This window comes from Hypanus sabinus, assembly GCF_030144855.1.
Source record: "Hypanus sabinus isolate sHypSab1 chromosome 31 unlocalized genomic scaffold, sHypSab1.hap1 SUPER_31_unloc_3, whole genome shotgun sequence".
Classification (NCBI taxonomy): domain Eukaryota; kingdom Metazoa; phylum Chordata; class Chondrichthyes; order Myliobatiformes; family Dasyatidae; genus Hypanus; species Hypanus sabinus.
In genome coordinates this window covers 196,612-214,169 of record NW_026778955.1, presented here as the reverse complement: position 1 = coordinate 214,169, position 17,558 = coordinate 196,612, and the positions used below count along the sequence as shown (strand labels likewise).

Sequence of the window (17,558 nt, the reverse complement as noted above, 5' to 3'; positions counted from 1 at the left end):
AAAGCTCACTCTCACTTAATCCCACCGACCTGCACTCAGCCCATAACCCTCCACTCCTTTCCCGTCCATATACCTATACAATTTTTTTTTAATGACAATATCGAACCTGTCTCTACCACTTCTACTGGAAGCTCGTTACACAAAGCTACCACTCTCTGAGTAAAAAGTTATCCCTCGTGTTACCCCTAAACTTTTGCCCCTAAACTCTCAACTCATGTCCTCTTGTTTGAATCTCTCCTACTCTCAATGGAAAAAGCCTATCCACGTCAACTCTATCTATCCCCCTCATAATTTTAAATAACCTCTAATGCCCCCCCTCACCCTTCTATGCTACAAAGAATAAAGACCTAACCTGTTCCTATAGTTTGGTGACCAGAACTGTACACAGTACTCCAAATTTGGCCTTGTACAATTTTAACATTACATCCCAACTCCTATACTCAATGCTCTGATTTATAAAGGCCAGTATACCAAAAGCTTTCTTCACCACCCTATCCACATGAGATTCCATCTTCATGCACCATTATTCCTAGATCACTCTGTTCTATTGTATTCCTCAATGCGCTACCATTTACCATGTATGTCCTATTTTGATTAGTCCTACCAAAATGTAGCACCTCACACTTATCAGCGTTAAACACCATCTGCTATCTTTCAGCCCACTCTTCTAACTGGCCTAAATCTCTCTGCAAGCTTTAAAAACCTACTTCATTATCCACAACGCCACTTACCTTAGTATCATCTGCATACTTACTAATCCAATTTACCACCCTATCATCCAGATCATTAATGTATATGACAAACGTCATTGGACCCAATACAGATCCCTGAGGCACACCACTAGTCACCGGCCCCCAACCTGACAAACAGTTATTCACCACTACTCTCTGGCATCTCCCATCCAGCCACTGTTGAATCCATTTTACTACTTCAATATTAATACCTAACGATTGAACCTTCCTAACTAACCTTCCGTGTGGAACCCTGTCAAAGGCCTTACTGAAGTCCATATAGACAACATCCGCTGCTTTACCCTCGTCAACTTTCCCTGTAGCCTCTTCAAAAAATTCAATAAGATTTGTCAAACATATCCTTCCATGCACGAATCCATGTTGACTGTTCCTAATCAGACCCTGTCTATCCAGATAATTATATATACCATCTCTAAGAATACTTTCCATTAATTTACCCACCACTGACATCAAACTTACAGGCCGATAATTGATAGGTTTACTCTTAGAACCCTTTTTAAACAATCGAACCACATGAGCAATACGCCAGTCCTCTGGCATCATCCCCGTTTCTAATGACATTTGAAATATTTCTGACAGAGCCCCTGCTATTTCTACACTAACTTCCCTCTAGGTCCGAGGGAATATCCTATCAGGACTCGGAGACTTATACACTTTTATATTCTTTAAAAGCTCTAGTACTTCATCTTCTCTAATCATCATAGTTTCCATAGCTACCCTACTTGTTTCCCTTACCTTACACAATTCAATATCCTTCTCTTTAATGAATCCCGAAGAAAAGAAATTGTTCAAAATTTCCCCCATCTCATTTGGCTCCACACGTAGCTGTCCACTGATTCTCTAATGGAGCAATTTTATCCCTCACTATTCTTTGGCTATTAATATAACTGCAGAAACCCTTCGGATTTATTTTCACCTTACTTGCCAAAGCAACCTCATATCTTCTTTTAGCGTTTCTAATTTCTTTATTAAGATTCTTCTTACATTCTTTATATTCCTCGAGCACCTCATTTACTCCATGCTGCCTATATTTATTGTAGATATCTTTCTTTTTTCTAACCAAGTTTCCAATATCCCTTGAAAACCATTGCTCCCTCAAACTTTTAACCTTTCCTTTCAACCTAACAGGAACGTAAAGATTCTGTACACTCATTTAAATTTTCATATTTAAATGACCTCCATTTCTCTATTACATCCTTCCCATAAAAGAAATTGTCCCAATCCACTCTTTCTAAATCCTTTCACATCTCCTCAAAATTAGCCTTTCTCCAATCAAAAATCTCAACCCTGGGTCCAGTCCTATCCTTCTCCATAATTGTATTGAAACTAATGGCATTGTGATCACTGGACCCGAAGTGCTCCCCAATACATACCTCCGTCACCTGACCTATCTCATTCTCTAACAGGAGGTCCAACACTGCCCCTTCTCTAGTTGGTACCTCTATGTATAGCTGCAAAAACTATTCTGCACACATTTTACAAACTCCAAAGCATCCAGCCCTTTTACAGAATGGGTTTCCCAGTCTATGTGTGGAAAATCAAACTTTTCCACAATCACAGCTTTGCGCTTACTACAAATATCTGCTTTCTCCTTACAAATTTGCTCTTCCAATTTTCGCTCCCCTTTAGGTGGTCTATAATCCACCCCTATAAGCGTTATTACACATTTCCCATTCCTCAATTCCATCCAAATAGTCTCCCTAGACGAGCCCTCTAATCTATCCTGCCAAAGCACCGCTGTAATATTTTCTCTGACAAGCAACGCAACACCTCCCCCTCTTGCCTCTCCGATTCTATCACACCTGAAGCAACGAAATCCAGGAATATCTAGTTGCCAATCACATCCCTCCTGCAACCATGTTTCACTAATCGCTACAACATCATATCTATGCTCTAAGCTCATCCACCTTTCTTACAATGCTCCTAGCATTAAAATAGATGCATTTAAGAAATTCTCCACCTCTTACTCTGTTTATCCCTAAAGTTGCAAACAACTTTATTATCTTTTTCTTCCTTCTCCCCTACATCTTCGGTTTGAGCATTCCCCTTCTCTATCACCTATCTATTCTCCCTCATACACTGTTTACTGGCTTTCTTTACTTGTGAACTAAACTCCTCTCTCCTAGTCTCTTCAATCTGATTCCCACCCCCAACTATTCTAGTTTAAAGTCTCCCCAGTAGCCTTAGCAAATCTCCCCGCCAGGATATTGGTTCCCCTAGGGTTCAAGTGCAACCCGTCCTTTTTGTACAGATCACACCTGCCCCAAAAGAGGTCCCAATGATCCAGAAACTTGAATCCCTGTCCCCTGCTCCAATCCCTCAGGCACGCATTTATTCTCCACCTCATTCCATTCCTATTCTCACTGTCGCATGGCACAGGCAGTAATCCTGAGATTACTACCTTTGCGGCCCTTCTTCTCAACTGCCTTCCTAACTCCCTATATTCTCCTTTCAGGACCTCTTCCCTTTTCCTACCTATGTCATTGGTACCTATATATACCACGACCTCTGGCTCCCCACCCTCCCACTGCAGGATATCTTAGACGTGATCAGAAACATCCCGGACCCTGGCACCAGGGAGGCAAACTACCATATGGTTCTCCTGTGTCCACAGAATATCCTATCTGACCCCCTATCTATCATGTCCCCTATTACTACTGCCCTCCTCCTTTCCCGACCCTTCTGAGCTACAGGACTGGATTCTGTGCCGGAGGCACTGCCGCTGTTGCTTCCCCCAGGTAGGCTGTCTCCCCCAACAGTACTCAAACAGGAGTACTTATCGTCAAAGGATACAGCCACTGGGGTACTCTCTAGTGCCTGACTCTTCCCCTTCACCTTCCTAACCGTGACCCACTTGTCTGCCTCCCGTGGCCTCGGTGTGACCACCTGTCTGTAACTCCTCTCTATCACCTCCTCACTCTCCCTGACCGGACGAAGGTCATCGAGCAGCAGCTCCGGTTCCCTAACACGGTCCCTTAGGAGCTGCAGCTCGGCGAACCTGACACAGATGTGGACTTCCAGGAGGATAGGAGACTCCAGGATCTCCCACATCCGACAACGAGAACAACAAGCTGCCCTCACACTCACAATTCCCCCTTTCCACAAATCACAGGAAATATTGAAAACTAAACCTACCTTGCCTCGCCCGTTTCCTCCTAAGCCCTTAAGCTTTCGCTGTGCTCCCGGCTCATTCCGCTGCCCGCTGTATAAGGCTGTGTTCCTTTTAAATCTCCCGCGCTTCACTGCCCGACGTCACACACCTGCGCAGTCCCGCCTCTCTTAACTCCGATAAGAAGAAGAAAAAATCAAATTGCTTCAGTCGCACTCCCGTTCCGATTCTCAGCCTTCCTTCTCCAAGTTAAACCCGAATCAGGATTTCTGTCCTTTAAAATCTTTCGCGCTTCACTGCCCGACGTCACACGCCTCTCTTAACTCCGAGGAGGAGAAGAAAAAATCAAAATGGCTCCCGCCGCACTTACGTTCTGATTCTCAGACTTCCTTCTCCATATTACGGACTGATTGGTGATTAAGGCCGTTCGTCGATTGGAGCATTTCTTCTCACGAATGAAAATAAGCACGATTAAATCAATCGCAAGCATTAGTTTGCATTCTCAAAGATGGTACAAAAGAGGTGAGTTGTGGCGGGGCAAATATTCACATTTGAACAGTTACTGTGACATTGAAAATGTCTGGACGTGGAAAAGGCGGCGCTGGTAAAGCACGGTCCAAGGCCAAATCTCGCTCATCTTGGGCTGGACTTGTTCCTGGTCAGCCTGGTTCACAGACCCCTAAGAAAGGAACTCCTATGTGGTTCACAGACTCCTATGCCGAGCGGGTGGGTGCCGGAGCCCCGTTCTAACTGGCTGCTGTGCTCGAGTATCGAGTGGGTGCCGGAGCCCCTTTCTAGCTGGCTGCTGTGCTCGAGTATCTGACAGCTAAAGTCCTCGAATTGGCTGGCAACGCGGCCCGGGATAATAAGACTCGCATCATCCCCAGACACCTGCAGCTGGCCGTCCACCCTTAATGTTGGTTCTTACAAAGTGCTGTCCTGGGTATCTATTTACCACAACGAATGTTCAGAATGGAATGGGATTATCTTTAATACTAACTGCCAGAGATTTTTGATCACTGTTTCCAGCTCTCGAAATGTTCGAGTTCCCCTCTGTTTTTATAGTCCTCAAGCAGCCTACTTGATTCCAGCTTCCTAAGCCTGACATAAGCTTCTTCCTCCTCCTTAACTAAACTTACTTCCTCTCTCATCATCCAAGCCTTCTGAACCTTACTGTCCTTGACCCTCCCTCTTACTGGAACAAACTGGCCCTGAAACACTGTGGAACTGGTCTTTAAACAAACCCCATGTCAGATGTGGATTTTCCTCAAAATCCATCCTTACAGTGCTGTTGTGTATGGCATCAAACTTAGCTTCACTTTCCATTCTGGTTCACATCCCAGTGAAGGTGCAAACCATCCAGTTTGTAATGTTACCTCTGCACCAGAAGAGGTTCCAATGATCTGAAACCCCGTCTCTGTATCAGCTCCTCAGCCACACATTCAGCTGCTCTCACTTTCTGTTCGTATCTCAACTACCACAGGGCATTGGGAGAAACCTGGAGATAACAACATTTCCAGTTCTACTCCATAACTTCTTCCCTAACTCTCTACGTTCACCATGGGACATCATCCCTTTTCTACCTGTCCATTGGTACCGACGTGAACCACCACCTCTGGCTGAATGAACACTGTTCAGTAGCTTCTCTGAGATGTCAACGACACTCAAAGAATTTACGAAACATTTCAAAACCAACAGAAGGCAACTAAAACATCATAAAGAGAGGAAAAAATTGGAATATGAAGGTAAGCTAGCCATCATTAGTATTAAAGAGGATATGAAAAATTTCTTTTGTTACGTATTCAGGCAACAATAAATATATGAGTTCGGCAAGGGTTTCTTATAATAAAACAACACGTTTATTAAACACAGAAAACAAACCCCCCAAAAGTAAACAAACACTACCGTAACCGGAAACAGCTGCTGAGCGGCTGTTCAAACAGTTCGTAAAGTGATATTCCAAAACAGTTCTTTGAAGTGATATTCCAAAACAGTTCTTAAAGTGATATTGCCAAAAGTTCGATATGCTCACAGTCCATTTAAAAGGAGAGACTTTACAGGACGATTTAAGTTATCTTTCACGTCGTTTGCTTCGATTCCCGACGTCGAAATTCCCACGAAGAATTTACGAAACAGAACGTCTTAAAGGCACTGACCTTTCCTTCTCCACTACCTTCAATCCTTTCTAGGTAAACCTAGGGATTAACACGAAGATAGTCAACGAAATCCTTCCAAATAAGGATCAAACAAAGGTCGCCCCCGTTTCACCGTAGAAAGCGATTCTCCTCGATCTTTAACTTCCAACCTTGAAATCTTCACTCTCCTTTAATTCTCAAACTAACAGAATCATAAAGAACCTGTTGGCATTAACCTTTTAAACTTTAGGCATTAAATAAAAACTTCATCCTTCAACTAAACTGCGTCATCACTTCAAACACGCAGTGGCATGAAGTCAACTTGGCAAATCCAGCCACGAACTGCCCCTCCTCACAGGGTGGGGTCTACCTTTTATAACCTGTAAAAAACCCATCACATGATCTCTACTGGCGGGAAAATGATGTCATTCCACCATCACAAGACCATCACCTCAAGTCCAGTACAGCTTCAACCCCAGTCACATGACAAGGGCACCACCGTCATGTGTCACGAGTACGTAACACTTTAGATATACAAAGTTTAAAAGAGAGGCAAAAGTAGATATTGGTTCTCTGGAAGATGGTGCTGGAGAGGTGGTAATGGGGTACAGGGAAGTGGCAGACATACTGAATAAGTATTGTGCATCAGTCTTCACTGTGGAAGACATCAGCAGTCTGCTGGAAATTCAAGAGAATCAGGAGGCAGAAATGAATGATTTTGCCTTTATTAGGGAGATGGTCCTTGGGAAACTGACAGATCTCAAGGTAGATAATTCACCTGGACCAAATTGTCTACACCAGTGCTATGAAAGGTGTGGCTGAAGAGTTTGTGGCAGTTTTAGGAATAATCTTTCCATAATCTCCGGTTCTGGTGTGGTTCCAGAGAACAGGGAAATTGCAAAGGTCAACCACTCTTAAAGAACGGAAGGAAGCAGAAAGGAAATCATAGGCCAGTGAGACTGACCTCAGTGGTTGGGAAGATGATGGACAATTGTCAAGGATGTATTTTCGGGTATTTGGCAACACATGATAAAATAGGCCAAAGTCAGCATGGTTTCCTTTAGTCATTTCTCACCAAAGTCTTGTGTATCTGCAACACTTCTTCTCAATTCTTATACTCAGTGCCATGAATGATGATGGCTAGCAGGTCAAACACCATCTTCACCACCATATCTAGCTGAGATGTCACTTTCAGTGAACTATGCAGTCACATGGACATTGTTTATATAAATTATGAACAACAAAGGTCCCGGCACCCAGTGGCACATCACTAGACAGAGACCTGCAGTCTGAGGCATAACCCTCAACCATCAGCCTCTGCCTCCTGTCACTGAGGCAATTATAAAATCAATCAACTATCTCCCCTGGATTCTATCTTCTAGATGTAACCTTCTAGACCAGAGCCAAAGGCCTGGCTAATGTCCATATGGACAACATCCACAGCCCTAACCTCATCAATGCTCTTGTGAAACTCCTCAAAGAGCTGCAAGAAATTTACCAGACATGATTTCCTTTGCACAAAACTGTGCTGACTGTCTTGAATCAGACCAAATGTCGGTAGATCCTGTTCTTCAGAAACCCCTCTATGTGCATCCACCCGACTTTTCATGTTTCCCAGTTAAAGCCAGTTTCCGTCAGCCCCTTGTGTCCCCGGCTGAGACTCCCCCACCTGCCCATATCATCGACAACCATCCACCATACACCATCCGAAGACTACTGGATGTGCGCCGTAGGGGCAGGGGTTTCCAATACCTGGTAGATCAGGAAGGGTACGGTCCAGAAGAGCGTTCCTGGGTCCCCCGCTCCTTCATCCTAAGACCCTTCTCTCATCCAGGATTTTCAACGGGAACATCCAGACTGGCCTGGAGGCTCCCGTTGAGGGAGGGGTACTGCCGTGGTCCATTCTGGCAATGCCCCACCTTCCTACTTACCTCAGGAATTGGCTCTCAAACCCCTCATTTAGTTTCCAAGCTTTCTCAGGTTCCAGTGACTATACACACCTGCTTTCCATCAGAAAATGCACGATAAAGGCCCTGTGATCACAGCAAGGAGCTGCCAGTTCTTTGGTCGACTCCCGTGAGTAACCTCGTTTCATGGTTCTTAGGACTGCCAGTTCTGAGCTAGCATCGCTCCTGGATACCGATTCCACTCTCACTACATCAACAACACCTCCTGACTATGTCTCCGCGCTCGTGTAACAGTAATAGGAGTTCCCCCGTACAAGGACAGTGCGAATAGAAGGTATTGTCATTTCTTCCGCTTTGTTTTTGGCGATTATCTTTGAATTTTCCTTAAATACCTTATGTTATAAATCATGCAATGAAAATAATGTGGCGAGCGTAAGGATTTACGAATAAAATTTTAGCCGTTACTTGGCCTTAGACTTAACATTCCAATAGATTCCGCGTCTCGTAAAATCTGGGGAAAAAAAAGAAAGAATAGAAATAAAATAAGTAATGTATGAAAATACATCATCTCCAAGAAATGGCACAAACTGTCAGTTGTGGGTGGCAAGATGAACTGTTATCCTATTGATGAACTAAAATTGGGGTGCTTTGGGCTAAACAGTACAATTCTATGCTGGATTTGTTTTCAGTATTCAATCTGTCCATAGGTTACAGATACTTTCATGGACCAGACGCCTTACGTTCTTGACGGATGACCCCCATATCACTGTGGATTTCATGATGTTTCTCCAGTTACACAACTACCCTAGTTAGTAACTAAGTTATTTTTCATCTAACTTGACCACTATTTTGGTATTAAACCAAAGTGAAGGCAGAAAGGAGGTATGAATCCTCGCCTTGCAGTTAAACTCGACAAACTAAATGCCTTTCGTAATGTTTGAATATTAATGCAATGTATTGACTGAAAGAAATGGTTATTACTTGAGCCTGATATTGCTCCCTGTAAAAGTGTTGAGGCAAAGAGTGGTACCTTTTGAAAATCAGAAACTTGTTTGCCACAGAGACCGACGTTCAACATTCTCATTTGAAAGGGAGGACAAACAAAATAAAATATAATTGTTATTTTGTGATCTCTCAGAGGAGGAATTTTCTTTGCACGATGAGACAGCTCATATAAATGGTTTCCCCGGTGTGCTTATTCAGTGGACTGTCACTGATGTGACTAACGAGGTGCTATGACTAAATGCCAGAGTGAGCTCTCGTCTCCTGCATAAGAGCTTACGAAACGATCAACAGCGGATATCGGCATTTAGACCATTTCACCTGATCGCTGTTTCGCACCATGGGTTATGCGGCAGTTTACTACATTGCGAGTATTTACTATCCTGTATTGGCAGCGATTGGTATCCCTGGTAAGGAACTGGAGTTCGCTGTTGTGTATGTGTCTTCTGACCGTAGCTGCTGAACAGTATGATATGGTAAATTCTGTTTCCGATGATGCTTTACCTGATGAACGTTTTAAGCCTGTCCATGTTTAAAAATGTATCCTCCTTATTTTTTTCTGACAATCGTTTTGTGTGACCATTTTCCCTTAATTATAGCAATTTAATAATGTTAATATTTATGCTGTTCCAGTATTTACCTGGTTACACTTTTCAAAGTTTTACCAGCATGTGATAGTTAAAATCATAATTGAATTGAATAGACTTTATTATTTAAGACCTTCATATACATGAAGAGGAAAATTATTACCTTACAGTTCGGTCTAAATGTGCAATGTGCAATATATAGTAATTTATAATGTAGTGTTTTAAACTGCGTAGTCAATAAAACATAGAAATACAGTTGTGTCAGCATGAGATAAGCGGTATGTTGTAATTGTGAACTCCCCTCTATTTAGGATATTTACAAAGACAAGTGTGTAAAAAAATAGGTTAGGTTTCCCATATCAGGCAGTGATGCAGCTAGTCGAGATGCTCTCAAACACGCCCTTCTAGAAAGTTCTTAGGATCTGGGGGTCCTCACCAAACTTCTTCATCGATATGACGCGAAAGAGGCACTGTTGTGCCCTTCTCAACACACAAACGATATGTACAGACCACGTGAAATCCTCGGTGTTTATGCCGAGGAACTTAAAGCTGTTCGCCCTCACAATCGCAGATCCATTGATGTCAATGGATGCTAGCCTGTCTCCATTCCTCCTGATTCCCTGTCAGATTTATTAAACATTATTAAAATGAAATGGTCCTTACCATCGCGGGAGCTCTGTCTGAGAGATCCCTTGTTTATTGGCGACAAGTAGGTCCTTCTCTTCGTAAAGATTTGTGAGTCGATCAGCTGTAGCAAATATATGGTGGACTACATAATTCCCGTCGTACAACTGGCACTCGGATCCGCCGTTTTCCTCCAATCGAAGGGCAGTTCCCGAACATGTAAACATGTATTTCCATTTTCCAAATCGAACCTAACCTGACCCGGCATAGGGTCAAAAAATGAGCTTCACTCAATCCAGAACACAGGATTTCTCAGCGCACATATCAAGTTAAATGGATCAGAGTTTTTGAAACTAACTTTCTTTTGCTTCCTTGCAGTTAATTTATTGGCGATTGTAATCCTATCGCGGGGAAAATGCGGACTCTCCAAATGTGTTTCCCGTTACTTGGTGGGAATGGCAGCAGCTGATTTAACGTGTGTTATCATTGCTGTGGTTATTGATCAGATCAATAATATTTATATTTATGCCGTTCCTCTGCTCTTTACACCGATCTGCGCCGCGACATTTGCCCTGAGGCTCGCAACCATGGACTGTTCAGTTTGGCTCACGGTGGTTTTCACGTTCGACCGCTGTATTGCAATCTGTAGTAAAAAGCTTCGGGAACGATACTGCACCGAGAGGACAGCGACTGTGATGATAGTGATTGCGTGTTTAGGGTGCTGTGCGAGGCGTGTTCCATTTTACTTTGCAGTTGTTCCTTACCTTATCATTGACAACGTTCCCTGGTACTGCATTCTCAAAACGGATTACGGTACTTTACCATGGTGGAAAGCATGCCAGATGTTTAACAGTATTAGTACAACATTATTACCAATCACTCTGATTGTATTGTTTAATACTTTAACAATCAGTCATATTATAGCGGCGAACAGAGTCCGCCGGGGGCTCAGGAACAGCAGAGAGAATAACAAGGATCCGGAGGCAGAAAACCGGAAAAAGTCAATGATTTTGTTATTCGCTCTGTCAGCCAATTTCATATTGTTGTGGATCCCCTTTATTGCGTATACTATAAACTGGCAAATTCAGAATTACTTTTACACAGACAGATATTTGAATACCCCGACGTATATCCTGCAACAGTTTGGGTTTATGTTGCAGTTTCTCTGTACCTGCACCAACACGTGTATCTACACCCTGTCACAGAGAAAATTCAGGCAGGAGCTGAAGAATGGAGTCAAACATCTGGTTACATTAAATTACCGGTTTTGTAAATAAAGCGAAAATCTAATTGTAAGTTCTGCTGGGCGTCCAAATGAAATTCCATAACATTCGATTTACTGGCAAATGGCCTACATTTGTGTAGCCAGGTGCCCGACATTCGTAGCTTGCCGTTCCCAGTGAAATTAACAAAATTTATTTATTTAATTGAGGCAACGGTAGTAATGAACAAAAAGCCGCTTATGTGATCGTTACATTAACAGAAATTACATTCAGAAATTTCGATTAATGCCGGAATAAGGGCCAATGAAATCAATGTCACCAATATGATCTGTATTAAATCAGTTGATTTATATTCCAATTCATTGGATTATCAAGCCCTGGATCATGTGAGCGCTTTGCTTTGACAACTGGAGCAATTTACTTGGAAAATATAAATGTGGAGTCAGTTAAATTGAGCTAGTAAAACTGCAATTTCCATTGTACAATTGTACAAGTACAAAGAATGATTAACGTAACTCCACTATTCAAGAAGGTAGACAAACAGAACAAGAACTTATAGACTACACTAAACACTGGATCAGCTCAGCAGTCCAGAGCGCATCTCAGTTCCATAGATGCTGCCTGCACTGCTGAGCTCCTCCAGCAATGTGTGTGTGGCTTGGATTTACTGCGTATGCAGATTTGCTCTTGTGAACTTATGCAGCAGTTAGCCCGATGTCATTGATTGGGCCAATGTTGATGTCCATTATTAAGAATGAGTCTTCAGGGTACTTGCGGGAACATGACAAAACAGACCAAAGGCAATGTGCTTGCCTGACTGATCTGTTGGAATTCGAAGGACTATCAGGCAGGATAGACTAAGGAGAGGCATTGGCTGTTGTTTACTTAGATTTTCAGAATGTCTTTGGCAAGATGCCACACCAAGGTGCTAAAGAATATAATTATCCGAGGTATCACAGGAAAGATACCTGCAGGAAAACAAGGTGTAACCCCCTGGGTCGCCTCAGGCTCGCTCAGCTCGTTCCCGTCTAGGGGGAGCAGCCTTCGGCCCCGCCAAACTGGGTAATCGGCTGGTGTGGATGCTGTGGGATGTCCCCGCCTCGCCCAAAAACAGACAGTACACCATATGCGATTAAATGAGTACTATTTATAAAGGTTACTATAACTAAGTGATTAATAACGATACAGTATATATGAAGAAAAAAAAATAAAGAAAAGGCGCCAAACTTATCAAAGTCCAAACCACTTCGTGCACAACCGTTGGAGCTCAATTACTGAAGTCTTCTGGCCACCATTCGTTCCCCTCCGAACTCCTCGACTCGCAGCTCAGGACCATCCGAAGTGATCAACCAAGCACATCTAGCTTCATCTCCTCTCCTTGGAGTACCTCCTGGCCTCGGGCCTTGGGGTCCGTTCCTCGCCCAGCTTACAGCATCGCGTCCTCTCTCTCTCACCCCCTCGCGCCGATCTGCCCAAAAGCCCGCCAACAATAGCTTACAGACTCAGAAGAAAGAACAACATTAATCCCAATTGGTTTACAAAGGAATACAATTCTCATTATCAGTAAATTTTAACCCAAACAAGCTTCCAGCACTCTCTCGCAACAAAGAAGCATTCCTACTTTTAACAAAACAAAGAAGCCATTTTGATTACATACACAGTAACAAAGAAAAAGGAAGAAACCCCCTTTACAAAGGTTTGCTGCCTGCAGGAGGCAACGAGTGGGAATAAAGACAGCCTTTTCTATTTCTCTGCTGGTGATTAATAACGTTTCGCAGGAGTCGGTGTTGGGACCACTTCTTTTCAAGTTACACGTTGCACGTATGATTGAAGTGATAGCTTTGTATCCTTATTTGTGGATAATACAAAGATAGACAGAGGGACGGTAATGTAGAGGAAGCAGGGAGTCAGCAGAGGGCTGCAAGGTGCAGAGGTGAGTGGAGCACGTGTCGGGAAACGCATCATCAAGTACTTGGACAGAAGGAATAAAAGAGTAGACAATGTTCTCAACGGGGAGATCATTCAGAAATCAGGCGTGCAAAGGGACTTGGTAGTTCTAGTATATGATTGCGTAAGTTTAAGTTGCAGGTTGAGTGGGCAGTAAGAAAGGCAAAAGCAATGCAGAATTAATTTCGAGACGTTAAAGTATAATAGCAGGGATGTAATGCTGAAGATTTGTACACCGTTGGACAGACAGCGCTTGAAAGAAGCTAAACAGACTTTGGGCCTGTTTTGTGGTGAAAAAACCACAATATGCTTGCATTGGACAGAGCAGCTTGACAATAATCGTTCCTGGAATTATAGGGCCAAGCTATGAGGAACGATTGATAGATCTTGGTCTGTACTTGCAAGAATTCAGATGAATGAAGGGGAATCTCGTTGAAATCTTTCGTATAGGACTAGATAGAGTGGACGTGGTTAGGATGTTTCCATTAGTGGGTGAATATTTCACAGCCACGGAATGAAACATAGAAACATAGAAAACATACAGCACAATACAGGCCCTTCTGTCCACAAAGCTGTGGCAAACATATCCCTACCTTAGAACTACCTCGGCTTTGCCCATAGCCCTCGATTTTTCTAAGCTCCATGTAGCCATCCAGGAGTCCCTTATATTTTCCTCCTCCATGACAGCTTCCGGCAACCCATTCCATGCACTCAACACTCTCTGCGTAAAAAGAAAACTTACTCCTGGCATCTCCTCTGTACCTATTTCCAAGCACATTAAAACTATGCCCTCCAGTCCTAGCCATTTCACTCCTGAGAAAAAGCCTCTGACTATCCACACGATCAGTGCCTCTCATTATCTTGTGCACCTCTATCAGGTCACCTCTCATCTTCCACCGCTCCAAGGAGAAAAGGCCGAGTTCACTCAATCTATTCTCATCAGGCATACCCCCCAATCCAAGAAACATCTTTGTAAATCTCCTCTGCACCCTTTTTGTGGTTTGCACGTCCTTCCTGTAGTGAGGCGACCAGAAATGAGCACAGAACTCCAAGTGGGGTCTGACCAGGGTCCTATATCGCTTCAACATTACCTCTCCGCTCTTAAACTCAATCCAACAATTGATGAAGCCCAATGCACCGTATTCCTTCTTAACCACAGAGTCAACCTGCGCAGCTGGTTTGAGCGTCCTATGGACTCGGACCCCAAGATACCTCTGATCCTTCACATTGCCAATAGTACCATTAATGCTATATTCTACCATCATACTTGACCTACTAAAATGAACCACCTCAGACTTATCTGGGTTGAACTCCATCTACCACTTCTCAGCCCAGTTTTGCATCCAATCAATGTCCGGCTGTAACCTCTGACAGCCCTCCACACTATCCACAATACCCCCATCCTTTGTGTCATCAGCAATCTACTAACCCATTCCTCCACTTCTTCATGCAGGTAATTTATAGAAATCATAAAGAGTAAGGGTCCCAGAACAGATCCCTGAGGCACACCACAGGTCACCAGCCTCCATGCAGAATATGACCCGTCTACAACTACTCTTTGCCTTCTGTTGGCAAGCTAGTTCTGGATCCACAAAGCAATGTCCCCTTGGATCCCATGCCTCCTTATTTTCTCAATCAGCCTTGCATGGAATATTTTATCAAATGCCCTGCTAAAATCCATATACACTACATCTACGGCTCTACCTTCATCAAAGTGCATAGTCACATCCTCAAAAAATTCAATCAGGCTCGTAAGCCACGACCTGTCTTTGAGAAAGCCATTATGCCTCTCCAAATGTTCATAAATCCTGCTTCTATATCAACTTACCAATCACTGAAGTAAGACTCACTGGTCTATAATTTCCTGGGCTATCCCTACTCCCTTTCTTGAATAAGGGAACAACTTACGCAACCCTCCAATCGTCTGAAACCTTTCCCTTCCTCATTGATGATGCAAAGATCATTGCCAGGGGCTCATCAATCTTTTCCCCCACTTCTCACAGTAGCCTGGGGTACATCCCGTCCTGTCCCGGTGACTTATCCAACTTGATTCTTTCCAAAATCTCCAGCACATCCCTTTCTTAATATCTATATTCTCCAGTTTTTTGGTTCACTGCAAGTCATCCCTACAATCGCCAAGATCCCTTTCCGTAGTGAATATTGAAGCAAAGTATTCATTAAGTATCCCCGCTATTTCCTCCGGTTCCATCCGCACTTTCCCATTGTCACACTTGATTGGTCTTATTTTCTCACGTCTTATCCTTTTGTTCTGCATGTACCTGTAGAATGTCTTTCGGTTTTCCTGAATCCTGTCCGCCAAGGACTTCTCGCTCTCCTAATTTCATTAAGCTCCTTCCTGCTAGCCTTATAATCTTCTAGATTCATATCATTACCTAGTTTTTGAACCTTTCGAAAGCTCTTCCTTTGTTCTTGACCAGATTTACAACAGCATTTGTACACCATGGATCTTGTACCGTACCATCCTTTCCATGTCTCATTTGAACGTACCTACTCAGAAGCCCACGCAAATATCCCCTGAACGTTTGCTACGTTTCTTCCGTACATTTCCCTGAGAACACCCACTTCAAATTTATGCTTCCAAGTTCCTGCCTGATAGCCTCGTATTTCCCCTTACTCCAATTAATCGTTTCCCTAACTTGTCTATTCCTATCCATCTCCAATGCAATGGAAAAGGAGAAGGAATTGTGATCACTATCTCCAAAGTGCTTTCCCACTGAGAGACCTGATACCTGACCAGGTTCATTTCCCAGATCAAGTACAGCCTCTCCTCTTGTAGGCTTATCTACGTATTGTGTCAAGAAACCTTCCTGAACACACCTAAAAAAACTCTGCCCTATCTAAACCCTTCACTCTAGGGAGATGCCAATCAATATTTGGGAAATTAAAATCTTCCACCACAACAACCCTGCTATTATTACTGCTTTCCATAATCTGTCTCCCTATCTGTTCCTCGATTGCCCTGTTACTATTGAGTGGTCTATAAAAAAACATCCAGTAAAGTTATTGACCCCTTCTTCTTCCTAACTTCCACCCACACAGACTCCGTAGACAATTCCTCCATGACTTTCTCTTTTTCCGCAGCCGTGACACTATCTCTAATCAACAGTGCCACGCCCCACCTCTTTTGCCTCCCTCCCTATCTTTTGTGAGACATCTGAAGCCTGGCACTTGAAGTAGCCATTCCTGCCCCTGCGCCATCCAAGTCTCTGTAATGGCTACAACATCATAGCTGCAAGTGTTGATCCACGCTCTAAGCTCATCCAATTTATTCACGATACTCATAACATTAAAAAAGACACATCTCAAACCATCGGACTGAGAGCGTCCTTTCTCTATCACCTGCCTATCCTGCCTTTCGCACTGTCTACAATCTTTCTCTACTTGTGAGCCAACCTCCCTTTCTTCCGTCACTTCAGATCGGTTCCCACCCCCACCCCCAGCAATTCTAGTTTAAACCCTCCCCAATAGCCTTAGAAAACCTTCGTGCCAGGATATTGGTCCCTCTCGGATTCAAGAGCAACTCGTCATTTTTGTACAGATCACACCTGCTCCAGAAGAGGTCGCAATGATTCAGAAATCTGTATCCCTACCCCCTGTTCCAATTCTTCAGCCACTCATTTATCCTCCACCTCATTCTATTCCTATACTCTCTATCACTTGGCACAGCCAGTAATCCCGAGATTACTACCTTTGAGGTCCTGCTTCTCAACTTCTTTCCTAACTCCCTGTACTCTTTTCTTCAGGATCGCCTCCCCTTTCCTACCTACTTATGTCGTTGGTACCAATATGTACCACGACCTCTGGCTGCTCTCCTTCCCACTTCAAGATATCGTGGACACGATCAGAAACATCCCGGACCCTGGCAACTGGGAGGCAAACTACCATCCGCGTTCCTTTCCTGCGTACATAGAATCGCCTGTCAGACCCCCTAACTATAGAGTCCCTATCACTGGTGTCATCCTCTTCCTTTCGCTCCCCTTCTGAGCCACAGGGCCAGACTCTGTCCCAGAGGCGCGACCACTATTGCTTCTCCGGGTGGGCTGCCCCCCCCAACAGTACTCAAGCAGGAGTACTCAAAGGGGACAGTCACTGGGGTACCCACTAGTACCTGCTCCTTTCCCTTCCCTCTCCTGACAGTTACCCAATTCGCTGTCTCCTGTGGCCCCGGTGTGGTTCCCTGCTTACAGCTCCTCTCTATCACCTCCTCACTCTCCCTAACCAGACGAAGGTCATCGAGCTGCAGTTCCGGTT

At 43.7% G+C, this 17,558-nt stretch overlaps 1 protein-coding gene across 13 annotated transcripts; it reads left to right on the top strand.

The window, feature by feature from the left end:
- Nucleotides 1–4,056: 4,056 nt before the first annotated feature.
- On the top strand, nt 4,057–11,491 carry LOC132385558 (probable G-protein coupled receptor 139). 13 transcript variants are annotated; one of them, XM_059957717.1, is made up of 4 exons: nt 4,058–5,606; nt 8,101–8,237; nt 8,611–9,315; nt 10,495–11,484. In XM_059957717.1, exons 3-4 carry the CDS (start codon nt 9,246–9,248, stop codon nt 11,391–11,393), a joined length of 969 nt encoding a protein of 322 aa, XP_059813700.1. In that variant the 5' UTR covers nt 4,058–5,606; nt 8,101–8,237; nt 8,611–9,245; the 3' UTR covers nt 11,394–11,484. The 13 variants fall into 13 exon arrangements, 11 of the variants coding, with proteins under 11 accessions (XP_059813700.1, XP_059813696.1, XP_059813698.1 ...); XM_059957723.1 differs by having other exon boundaries at nt 4,059–5,606; nt 8,611–8,711; nt 10,495–11,483; XR_009509192.1 differs by having other exon boundaries at nt 4,057–5,606; nt 8,101–9,381; nt 10,495–11,491.
- Nucleotides 11,492–17,558: the final 6,067 nt, after the last annotated feature.